Raw genomic sequence first — 12,427 nt, 5'->3', positions numbered from 1 at the left:
AGAAAAAAATAAATCTGAGGATTGTGAGCTATACAACTCTACAGGCAGTATGTTGTGACCCCTAATGCCATTGTACTGCGAAGTGAACCTCAGTAAATTAACCATCCCGCCTTTGGATCAGCAAAGGGTCCATATTCCCTAACCTGTGTGTGGTGTACTTGTAGAGTGACTGCTGGATTAAAAAACAATAGTTTACACAAATTTACACAAAGATAAATTGTACAAAACTGGGCAGTGGTGCAGCTGCTGTGGATTTGGCAGAATGGCTCTGGCCCTGCTGGTCAGATGCCTGACCTGCAGCATGTGTTTCTCTGCAATGAACTGGGCTTTAAAGGCCAGGTCAGATGACCTTTTGATTCATTTCAGTGACAAGGAGGTGCAGGGGAGACTCCTGAGTCAAACTAGACATAGGCATTCAAAATATGTCCTATTGGGCTTAGTGTGAGCCTCAATCATTAGGTAATTGTCACATTTAAATGACTTATCATGCCTGTAAATTATAGTGTGTACAAACTGAAAGATTTTCTGTACAGAACTGAGCAATCGCTGAGGAAATATTTGAGCTGACTTTGGTGTAGAACTTAAAGTCAGTTAAAGTAATCTGGTGGCAATAAAAAAATATCAAGAGGAAAGGATATTACAAGATACTAAGATAACTTTTCTTGACTAAAGTGTTTGATCAGTGATTGAGCTTTATACAAAGTGATGTGTGTGTGTGTTTGTATTTGCAGCCAGAAGAAAGCTGCTGGAGAAAGCCAGACAGGCTGGTTTGGGTGGATTCAAGAAAACGAGTGGAACCAAACCTACTGTCAAGGAGATGTGGGATGGGGAAGGAGGTAAGTTTCCTTATTGTGAAGTAGTCGATTTAAACAATTTTATTTTATTTATTTTATTAACTGCTACCTGTGTGTTGCAACTACTTAAAACATTTGATTAATTTTGATATGTTTTGCAGGAGTGAAGGGGACGGAGAAGGATGGGACGCCGTTATCCGTGCAGGAAATCAAGACGGCGCATTCACTGGGAAGCACTGACCATAAAGATGTACAGGACATGTCAACAGCATTAACAGACAGAGGAGACTTGGAGGAGGCAGAGGAGGATGAAGGGGATGATGAAGTAGAAGAAGAAGTAGAGGAGGAAGAGGAGGAGGATGGGGATGATGTGGAAGACTCAGAAGCTGCTCTGCATTTAACTGTCACTGATTCCATGTTAAACAAACTAGCCTGCCCCGAAGAAAGCCACAGGGATGCACAAGTAAAGTCAGAGTCTTCCTCCCTAGCAGGGCGAGAGCCAGAGGTTGATCCCGATCTTGACCCTGATGGTGACCTTGAGGGTGATCCACAAGGAGAGCCCTATCCCTGTCAGCACTGTGAGCGCCACTTCGCCACCAGACAGGGCCTGGAGCGTCACATACACATTCATGCCATGAGCAACCAGCAAGCACAACTTTTCAAGTGCCGCTACTGCAATAAATCCTTTGGCTCACAGGTGGGACGGCGGCGGCACGAGAGACGGCATGAGAGCGGCTCTAAGAAAAGGCCCGGCTATCTGGCTGGACCTGCCAGTCCTGTGGTGCAGACAGATTCAAGCCCTGACTGCACCAGCCCAACTACTCACTATATAGCCACAGGATCCCAGTTTACAGGAGGACAACTGCACAACTCTGATATGCAGAGAAAGGAGTTGGGGCCTCAAGTTGACCGTCCCTTTATGTTGGATGAAAACGGGGAGTCAAAAGAACTCCACCCCTGCAAGTACTGCAATAAAGCCTTTGGCACACACACTAACATGCGCAGACACCAACGCAGAATACACGAACGACACTTGTTACCAAAGGGAGTTCGCAGGAAAGCTATGCTGCAGCAAGAGGCAGCGCGGCAGCCTGATGGGTCCCCCAGCATGAGCCCTCCGACCGTCTACGTTCCCAGTGCAGACACGGAAGACGAGGCAGACAGGGACGATTACGCGGTTGACATATCCAAAAACATCTCTGAGAATTTGAGCTTCTACATTGATGGCAAGATCGTGTCCACGAGCGCAGTGAGTACTTGTGAAGTGATAGAAGTGGACTCGAGATCTGCAGCTCTGTTTGGTCTGGACACCGTCATCCTCAACCCAACTCAGATCAGTCAAGCGCTGAAGGTGGAGACTAGAACAACTAACACAAAGCAAACCTCCAACACTGGGCAGCCAGCAGCTAAAAGGAGAACATCTACACCCCCCCTTATTCCCAGCCTTAAAGTGGAGACGGAAACTTCGGCGTCATCTTCATCATCGTCTTCCACATCTTCCTCATCCAACTTGCTAGTGGGAGGTCTGTTTCAACAGGCCACTGATTCATCGGCTTTTCAGCGAGAGAAAAACGTTTACCTCTCGCCGAAACTCAAACAGCTTCTTCAGGCGCAAGACATTCAGAAATCAACCGTAACTCTGATAACAGACAGCCATAAGCTAGCCTCGCAGCTGTCCGTCATGCCGCTGCAAGGGTCTTCAGGGAAGTTTAAAAGAAGAACGGCTTCTCCTCCGTCGTCGTCTCCGCAGCTCAGCCCTGCAAGTAAAAAGGAGAGCGGTAAAGTTGAAGTGGCAAGCTCATACGCTCTTAAGGTACCGAAGCTGGAAAGCCAGACCGCATCACCTTCTGAGAGCCTGATGGACAAAGATGACAGGGAAACTCTGAGCCCTTCTGGAAATGCCACCCATAACCAACCTTCCTCTAGTAGCGGAGGAAATTCCTGTAATCAGCAGCCCTTGGATTTGTCAAACTCTGTCAGCAAGAAGAGTGAGAATTTGAACAAGGTGCTCGGGGATTCGGCTCTTGATTTAAGCTTCAATCGGAAGACCACAGGCGAGCCCGAATCAAAGGGGAATGCAGCACCACAGCCACTAACCAAAAAGAGAAAGCCTAACACCAGCATGCTTGCAAAGGTGCTAATGAACGAGTATGCTGGTCTAAATTTGCCGGGAGATGAGGGTCCCTCGACTCTGGCGAACATAAATTCTTTCCCTTCTCACTCTCCTAATGTTGCATCCGATTCAGCCAACCCTTCTCCGCCATCTTTGACCCCCATGACCATGACTCCCTCTTCACCCGGAACTTCTAGTGTCACATCCCCGACGCCACCCCCGCCTGTACTACCCACCATACCCTCTCCGCCAGCCATGCCTAGTTCTCCTCTCTCTCAGCCTTCGGACTCATCCTTGCTGAGGCCTCTGCCTGTGCTCTCACCAAAAATGTCTCCGAGATCAATTGAAGAGAAATCCCACTTGGAGGAGGAGAGCTTCTCAGCTGAGGAAAACAAAGATGAGGAGGAGAAGCACATCTGTGAGCTGCTGGATTCCCCAGACACTTCACTTAAAGGTCCCTCAAATGGCTCAAGTACACCGAGCCCTCCAGAGGCAGAATCAGTCGATATGCCCACTACAGAGGATGATGTATCGCAGACTGGAACTTCCAACAGTCTGCCTAATGGTAATCAGAACCATGACACTGTCTCTGAAACTGAGAAACCTGACTTTGCTGCTATTTCGTCCCAACCAGAATCCTCATCCTCTTCAAAAGCTCCTTCTGAGTCACATGATTCATCCTCATCACAAGCTTCGCAGTCTCCCCATCCGATTACAATAAAAGAAGAACCTGAGCACTGTATAGATGAGTTATTGGGTACTAGTCATGCCTCTCCGTGTGGCTTTGACTCTTCTCCTCAGCCTGCTGCTGCTCTCCCTGCTGCCCCTGAACCGACTGATAAAACTGCTGAGCCCGAGGAAATTGACATGACGTACTGCAAGACTTTTGTGTGTAATGTGTGTGAAGAGCCGTTTGGCTCCATCAAAGAGCTCAGCGGACATATCGTAGAGCACGCCACAGACTGGCCGTTTAAGTGCGAGTTTTGCGTCCAGCTGTTTGGTGACGCTCCAGCCCTGCTTGCTCATCGGACGACACTACATGGAGTGGGCCAGATCTTTGTGTGCTCCATTTGTTCCAAAGAGTTTGCCTTTCTCTGTAACCTCCAGCAGCATCAGAAGGATCTGCATCCAAATGAAGCATGCTCACATACTACTGTAGAGAGTGGGAAACTTAGGCCACAGAATTATACCGATCCTTCCAGAGCCAAAGAGGAAAGCAGTCCCTCAACACCAGCGCTTGAGACGGCTGATGAAAATGCGCCACCCAGCGACTCTCATTTACTAAAAGAAGAGCCAGATGTTAATGGAAATCATGCAGAGGAGGGGGCAGAGGACCCCAATGAGGAGCTGTACACTACAATAAAGATCATGGCATCAGAAGGAGGGAAGCCTAAAGGTCCTGATGTCCGCCTTGGCATTAATCAGCACTACCCCAGTTATAAACCACCCCCATTTCCTTATCATAGCCGTTCCCATGCTGGCTCTGTGGCCTCGGCTACAAACTTCACCACCCACAACATACCACAGACTTTTAGCACTGCCATTCGCTGCACCAAGTGTGGCAACAGCTTTGACAACATGCCCGAACTGCACCAACACATACTGGTCTGTGCCAGCGCCAGTGATAAAAAGCGTTACACTCCCAAGAAAAACCCCATCCCTCTCAAGCAAATAGTGAAGAGTCCAAACGGAGTGGCGTCCCCCACAGCAGCCGCTGCAGGCCAGAGTGCTTTCCGTAGAATGGGTCAGCCAAAGAGACTAAACTTTAATCAAGACACTGGCAAAACAAAAATGAGTGCCCTGAGCAAGAAGAAACACGAGCTGGTGCAGAAGGCAATTTCGCAGAAAAATAAAACCGCCACGAATGCAAAGAAGGCTGCCATCAAAGTGGAAGAAGAGCACACCTCTAATGTCTGCCCCCACTGCAGTCGTGTGTTTACTTATACCGCGAGTCTGACTAAGCACATGGCGGTCAGCTGCCCCATGAAGCCCGTCGTTGTTAAAAAGGGCAAAAGAGGTCTCGCGGAGGTGAAAAAAGAGCCAGGGTCTGTGGCAGATAAAAACACGAGTCTGAGGAAAAAAGCATCTGACAGTGAAGCACATGCAGACACTGAATCTAAACCTTTGGGAAAGACCAGGGCTCGTAGCTCCGGTGGTGCAGACCCCAAACGTCTCCAGGCAAGAAAAGGGAAAACCCCTGCCGCGGTGGGCCGACCAAAGAGGCCCGCCTCCTTTCCAGCTCTGGTTCCTGCAAGCAAAAGAACTAAAAAGGGCCAAGTTCAGTATTTACCTCCCACCCCTTCAGCCATGGACACTCCTAGCGAGGCTTCACAACGGCCAGCCATGAGAATGCAGCGTATGGGCAAAGAGGCAGCACCCAAGAGATTAATGGAGGCCAAGTCATCATCATCATCACCGCCATCAACAACTCAGCAGCAGCAGCAACAACAAGTGAAGAAGGAGGAGCGGTTCTCTCTTCGAACACGGGAGAGAGTTGGTGGTCCCGTTACCAGGAGCTTACAGATGGCCAGCACAGCTCCTGCTGCTGAGCCGAAGACCGATGAACCACCAATTCAAGAGCCAAAAGACACTCAGGTGAGTTATCTGTTGTCTTACTGCAGTCACACTGATTATCATACTGATGTCATGTTTGTTTGTCATGTTTTTGAAGCAATTCAAATAACTGACCAATCATTGTGCTGCTTCTGTTTGTTTGCTCCCCCCCCCCAAAAGGAGGTGGCGACGAAGTGAGCCATGTGAGATTATTGAGCTCCCTCTGTTCACCTATCAGGTAGCACTCTGGAGTCATTGTGTAACCGAGGACGCCCTTTGTGACGTTTTGCTCAGTTGCTTTTGGGTTTTTTTCCTACTCGAAACATGTCAAGTCTGCTTATCTCAACTGCCTTGCTGGATTTAAGGAGGGAACTCTTTATCTTCCATCCATCTTATGAACTGAACTGAGCCTCGATTTCTAGCCAGCCTTGCAAAAACAACAACAACAACAACAACAACAAAAAAAAACACAAAAGAAGGAAACTGTAAATGACAGTGAGTTAATATATTCAATGTGTGTCCTTACTTGACCCAAAACAGTAAGATTAGGGCTCCGTTATTTTTGGAAAGCTGACATATTGCAAATGGCAATCATGTATCAGTTAGTGTTAGGGAAACTTGTTTATTATTATTATTATTTTCCCCCCCTTTTAGGTATTTTTTTTGTTGTTGTTTTTATTTGTTTGTTTTATTTGGATGTCTCCAGAGTCTCTTAATGCATGAGCTGTATAGAGTTAAAAACTAGATTAAACCCGTGCCTCTCCTTGTGGGCACCTACTTCAGTTTATACATGATTTGCAAAGTATGTATGTTCGAATTTCCTTTTTTTTGTAGTCTTTATATTGTAGAATATATCTTATTTGTTTGGGAAACAAAAATGAAAAAGGGCAGTACAGTTTACTGCAACAATTGGTCCTCAGGAACACTGTATATGCGTGTGGTAAGTATGTATATGGTTACGGTTGGATGACAGCTCTTCCTTAGGTTTAAATCTCATGCCAAGTGTCATGTTTTGTTTTTTTTAAACTTGCTTTCTTTTTTGTTCATCTGATGTTAGCAGGTGATTCCTGTTGTAAAAATGTGATGGGACTGATGTCGGAGTCTCCTCTTTAAAAAAATAAATAACTAATGCAAATAATTTCGATATCACGCATTAAGCCCAGTGTTCTTACAGCACTTTAAAACAAGCTGCCAAAATTTCAAGCTGGATCAGAAAGCCTATTTATAAGAAACATGCGCGTAATGGAATGTATTCAGGTCTGCTGATAATTTGCCCCAACGGGCAGAAAATTATTCTTCCAATCTCAGATATTTACTTTTTTTTTTTTTTTTAAGCCTTTTTGCAAAGACCTCTGCAAACTATTTGTTATCATTAAGAAGTTTGATAATTCCTTAAATGCCAAAATGCATGATACACTTCTTTTTTTGTAAGCGAACGTATACAAAGTCGCTTCATGTGTTCTTTCTCACGCGAAAGCCACAGAAGTGCAGCCGAAGTTTTTTTTTTTTTTTTTTTGAGGACTGTGCCATTTCTGTTTCAGTGAATTCATGTGTACTTCATGAAAACCTCATCAAGGCGCTGCAAGTGAAAACATTTGTTTCTGCAGTGTTTGACCCACCTTTCCCACTCGCATCCAGTTATCCGACGGCAAACACGCAGGCAGTGCTTAAACGCTAGTAGCATGTTGTGGGAAAGTAAATTGAACAATATGATTAAAAGCTAATTTATATTTCCATGAGAAATCTTCATGCTTTGCCTTTCAGTCTCATGAATTATGTATTTAAGGATGAACAAAGACAAAAATCCCAAATGACCTCATGTAAAACGTTGCTGTAATTGACATAATTAAAATACGTTTTTCAATTTGTGTAAAGCTTTATTTGTTCTTTTGCTTGTGGGACTCTCAGTTATACGCAGATTTTTAAGATTTGGGCATAGAGAGGACTGGGAATTTTTTTTTTTTGTTGTTGTTATTGGCAGCACTGGGCTTGATTTAAAATATGTACTTGTGCATTATCATGGTATCGTACTGATATGAAAAATCAATTGGTGAATGTAGACAGAAAGGATTGATTAACTGAACTCATAAGCAGGTCTGACTCCTTTTATATACTGAGACCTTTTTCTTTCTTTTTTTTCCCAACATAATAGATGTCCCTGCCATTGGAGCTGTAATAAAGTCTTTCACATTACATTTACTGATTAGCTTCTCCACTTAGAGTTTGGCGGGGACTTCACCCAATTATGAAAAATGAATTTTAGTTTTCATTGTATTTGACTTTGATAGAAGGTAAGAAATCTTGCATAAATCATGTGAAGTCGCCGCCTTTGCTTTACGGGTTGGCAGACTACGACTGGGACAGGGGACCCGGGGACCCCGTCAGCTGGTTCCTGCAAGATTTGTATCTATTTTGGGAGCAGTTTGCTAGTCAGGTGGCTGATATGTGAATCGTGCATTACCTTAAACTCTTGCCTCTGTGGTGTGGGTCAGAATAGAAATGGGAAGCAAATTGTGTAACAGATATATGAGTCAAAGCCCTATTGGACACAGTACGCATCAGATATGGCTGTTTTGTTTATGGACTTTGAAAATAATTAGTTTAGAACTTAATCCTATAAAATATAAAGTGTTGTGTAATTTAAGTCCGGTTTGACCGTCCTCCATCCAGGTGTGCATTTATATATTCTGAATGGTCACTGATAAGTAACAGTAATAAATCCTTGCAGGGCTCATGCATGGGCAGTGAAACAAAACTAGTGTGCACACGAACTATGATGAATAATTCAGTGTTGTGCATATTTGTGATATTTCTGTCACTCGCACACCGCTGCTTCTTATTTACCAATAATGTCTGTTACATGGCAATAATTATCGCAATAAGTAAACAAATATTTAATCAGCCAATCACAGGGCAGCGACTCAGTGCATTTAGGCACACAGATGTGGTTAAGATGACCTGCTGAAGTTCAAACTGAGCATGAGAATGGAGCTGAAGGTGAGTTAAGTGGCTTTGAGTGTGCTGTGGTTGTTGGTGTCAGATGAGCTGGTGTGAGTCTTTCAGAAACTGCTGGGATTTTTTCCCACACAACCATCTCTGGGGTTTACAGAGAGTGATCCAACAAAGAGGAGATGTCAAGTGAGCGGCGGTTTTTTGGGTGAAAATTGCTTGTTGATGTCAAAGGTTGAAGGAGAATGGCCAGACTGCTTCAAGCTGTGAAGATGACAGTGGTAACTCACATAACCACTTGTTACAGCCAATGTATGCAGAAAAACATCTCTGAAATCAAAGCTTCTCAGAACCTCTCGGGATGGATGCGTAGCTATGAATATCTTTCAAGGTCTCATCTGGCTTGTGTGCATCTGATGAGCTCATTTTTTGACAGACCTCATCCGTCTCACTTATGTAGCCCAGTACCTAAAAACCTAATGAACTATCAATGCCGGCCAACGGAGAGTGCGCTCCAAATCTTCACCAGAGCACTGTGGCGTGGACCAGATCCTCACAGAAGACATTCTGATGGATGAGATTATGAATTAAATGTAATCTGTTTGTTGGATTTGATCCACAGGCTGCATCCCTTTATTCAGAGGGATGTGGAGATGTGTTTATTTGCCCCAGAGCCATGATGGTATACTTTATGGCTGGATGTAGTTTATGTGAGTGTGTGTATGTGTGTGTGGAGGGGTGGGCACTTGGAGGAGCGCCGCACCATACTCATGCTGTCAGGGTGAAATATCGCTGCACTCTCTCTTGATTGCTGTGTACGGTGCTTCAGCCCTATTCATAAAAATGCAATTCCATGCAGTACTGTGCCTGACTTGACAAAATAAACTACGACATTCCAGAGAGGCAGATTTAAGATGTAAAAGAGTGGAGCGATTACCCATCTCAACCTCTCAATTACACCATGCATACAATTCAGGACAAGCATTTAATTTCAAATAAATAAATAAATGGCATCAGCATCAAATAAAATACAATATTTCAGTTCACATCTTGATAAATATATTCCAGGTTGACCTTTTCTAGTTGGTATGGTTATCAGTGAAAACTACAATCTGGAGTTGTGAGGAGATGTTTTTGTGTGGAGACGCCGATGGAGAGCAACAGAGTCAAGTTATGAAAAGTTAGCCCCCTTCCTGCTGATCAAAAGACAGACTTTTTTTTTTTTTTGCAGCTATGACATAAGCAAGTGTAATATTTGCTTAAATATATAAGTCTTTGTGCTCTGCAGTCTTAGCTGAGTGTCATGACATGCTACGATTCAGCTGTCAGTGCAGTGGTAGGAATGTTGTTATTGTTGCGCTGGGAAGAGTTTGAAATTTTGACCTAATGCTGGGAGAGTCGGAGATTCCCCCTGAGGGAGGCATAAACGTCTGTGCAAATATTTCAGCCTGGACCAGCGTGGCGGATGGATCGAACAACATGCTGACGCGAGCAAACCGCAGTCTCACTAGCACGGCTGAAAATGTCAAAGAGATAAGAGCAAGTCTGAAAAGATGCAAACTTCCATTGCACGTACACACACACACACACACACACACACACAAAAGGCAATAACTTTGCCAAAGCGCTTCCTGTAAGGCAAACATTAATGCTAAAAATAAACATCTGTGGCTCAGAGCGTGGACAGATTGATATTCTGATTATTTCAATGTTCATGTGAGCTGGTAATTATTTTCATTAATGATATCTTAAAGCTAATAAGTTTTAATAAATTAAATAGCTTTAAAGTAATAAGATCAAGCTTCACTAATGCAAGATGTTTACTTCTTTATCTACCACAACATATAGTTGAACATTACAAATCTGGATTAGACTGGATTAAAATAAAATATACACTTATTTGTCCCCAGGAGAAAGAAAATTGCCAGTAACAGGATACATAGTGGAAGGGAATGACAGCTGCTCATACACAATGATTTACAGCCTCCTAAAAAACCTCACTATGCCTCTATTTCCTGTTCAAAGAGAATAGCATTAAAGCTGATGAAGGTGGAGAGGAGATGTATTCTGCAGGGCATTAGTCTCTCTGACTTGAAAGTGAAGGCGTGCCTGGCGTATTCTCACTGTTTATGCCAGGCTTCACTTTGACCTCAGCATTTTGCAGTTTTTTAGTTGGGTTTTCACGCGGCCACATGCTGTTTGCAGCTACCTAACCCTTTTCCAACCTACAAACTTACTATCACTTGCTTACAGGCTTTCATTGCAGGACACTTTCTTCTTCTTCTACTTTTATTTACTTGCAGAAGCACCTGCTTAAACCGGCCCACTGCAGTCTACTGAGCTTCCTGTCATTTCCTTTCAAAACAGGAGGATGTGATGTGAGGATGTGAGTGCTGTGGTCAGGTCCCCGGTGAGCTCTCCTTGCAGAGCAATGGCGTGAGAGATGGCTCCATGACAATGCTGCTTCCTGGCAAAGTTGATTTTTTTCCCCCTGTGCCTGGGAGGAAATTGGCTGCTTAACACTGGTTTACAGGCTGCAGAGAGGTTAGACATTGCAAAAATGGCCTGAGTGTGATAATGTGCTGGAACCACTGTGCTGGTCTCGTCTGTGGTGGAGGTCTCCATGCCAACCGCTGCACACTGGGTACAATACAACTGTGCCTCCAAGGTCTGGGAGGGTATTTTAAGATCTCGTAACATATGTTCATTTTGTTCCTGTGGTGTTGTTAATATTTATTACGACACCTTCATTTAGCCCTTTGCTGTGGCGTGAAGATTTCAGACAGCCTCATTTTTCACTTCTCCACCAGAGCTGCTGCACTACACATCGAGGCAAGTGTAAGTTTACAGGAGTTATATTTTCGGTGGAGTAGGAGCTGATTTTTATTTTATACTCAGCAGTTTTCTCCAATTCCTTTTCAAGATGAAGCCTCTGGAAACTGTACCAGCCCTACCAGCCCTACTTTTCACTTTTTATACAACCTCTCCACTTTCTCATCCTCCTTTTTTTTTTTCTTTCTTCTCCCTCAGCACCGGGGGAAGATGAAGCACTCGAGTTTGCTAGAATCTGTTTCCCAGCAGCGGCCCGAGCTTTAAGATGGATCGAGGGGATTTGCATGGGGCGGGGTGGAGAGTTAGTAAGACATGTGAGAGAGAACAGGAGAAATGTTACTGCTGAGGCGCAGCAAATGAGGGCTGTAGAGAAGAGAGGAGAGGAGGGGTAGGAGGAGTGAAAAGGGGGCACACTCACGCAGATCAGAAAACAACAGTCCTGTCCTATGCCCAGAGGACAGACGCTGCTATCTACTTAAGCTGAGAGTGAGAGGGGAAGAGGGAGGATTGACTTTTACCTGATGTAGAAGCTGCACTCACCCCTCGCCACCCCTCTCTTCTATCCAGCCTGTCTGGAGCCGCATAGGACTGTCAGCCCGTACAGACGAAGCACAAGATCAGAGTGCTGGCAGAGCAAGTGTGCCTACAGCTCTGTGTTACCTGCTTTACCACCCTGCAATCGCTCTCTCGCCCCACATGCACACATTCACAGAACTTTCTCTCGCGCGCGAACACTTACATGCTGACAAGCAGGCTGGCAGGCAGGCAGGCACACACACACATACACTCCCCCCTCCCATTATTATCTGTGCGGCGAGCAGTTCTGCTCATTTTGGTGCGAGCAGCGAGGGGCTGCATTTTGCTCCTTAGCAGCAGCAGCAGCAGCAGCAGCAACAACAACACAGGACGGGTCCAGAGAAGAGCAGTCACCACCAGAGATCAGTCAGCAGCTGCTCCAACTGAAGGCAAGCCCTTGTCTCTTGTTCTCCTCATTCATTTTCCTTCTTTTTCCCATCTGAATGTGACGCAGTGATGCTGACCTTCCCTTTCCCCATTCTCTCCCCCCACTCTCTTTCTCCTCAGCAGCGTGTGCCAGTGGGACAGCCATGGAGGACACCCTCACCCGCAGCCATGCCACTTTCTCCCAGGTGTTTGGACGCCAGGGACAACTCATGCAAGCCAGTGA

The 12,427-nt window shown here is 45.1% G+C and overlaps 2 protein-coding genes across 4 annotated transcripts in view; both read left to right on the top strand.

Moving 5' to 3' along the window:
- The window catches only part of prdm2b (PR domain containing 2, with ZNF domain b), a 14,554-nt gene extending 7,969 nt beyond the window's left edge, over positions 1-6,585 (top strand). For both annotated transcript variants that reach the window (XM_085160103.1, XM_085160104.1), the window contains 3 exons: positions 732-836; positions 956-5,502; positions 5,641-6,585. In XM_085160103.1, coding sequence (XP_085016229.1) covers positions 732-836; positions 956-5,502; positions 5,641-5,658 — 4,670 coding nt within the window. In that variant the 3' untranslated portion in view covers positions 5,659-6,585. The remainder of the gene's footprint in view (positions 1-731; positions 837-955; positions 5,503-5,640) is intronic.
- A 3,653-nt stretch (positions 6,586-10,238) lies between these two features.
- Positions 10,239-12,427, top strand: part of kaznb (kazrin, periplakin interacting protein b) — a 150,212-nt gene continuing 148,023 nt past the window's right edge. The window contains exons 1-2 of one of the 2 annotated variants that reach the window (XM_085160116.1): positions 10,239-12,206; positions 12,328-12,423. In XM_085160116.1, coding sequence (XP_085016242.1) covers positions 11,981-12,206; positions 12,328-12,423 — 322 coding nt within the window. In that variant the 5' untranslated portion in view covers positions 10,239-11,980. Of the gene's footprint in view, positions 12,207-12,324; positions 12,424-12,427 lie in introns of both variants that reach the window. The other variant, XM_085160115.1, reaches the window with a different exon arrangement.

The sequence above is a fragment of the Neolamprologus multifasciatus genome, chromosome 5, assembly GCF_963576455.1.
Source record: "Neolamprologus multifasciatus chromosome 5, fNeoMul1.2, whole genome shotgun sequence".
NCBI lineage: Eukaryota > Metazoa > Chordata > Actinopteri > Cichliformes > Cichlidae > Neolamprologus > Neolamprologus multifasciatus.
Note: the sequence above shows the minus strand (reverse complement) of the source record. Positions and strands in the feature narration are given on the sequence as shown.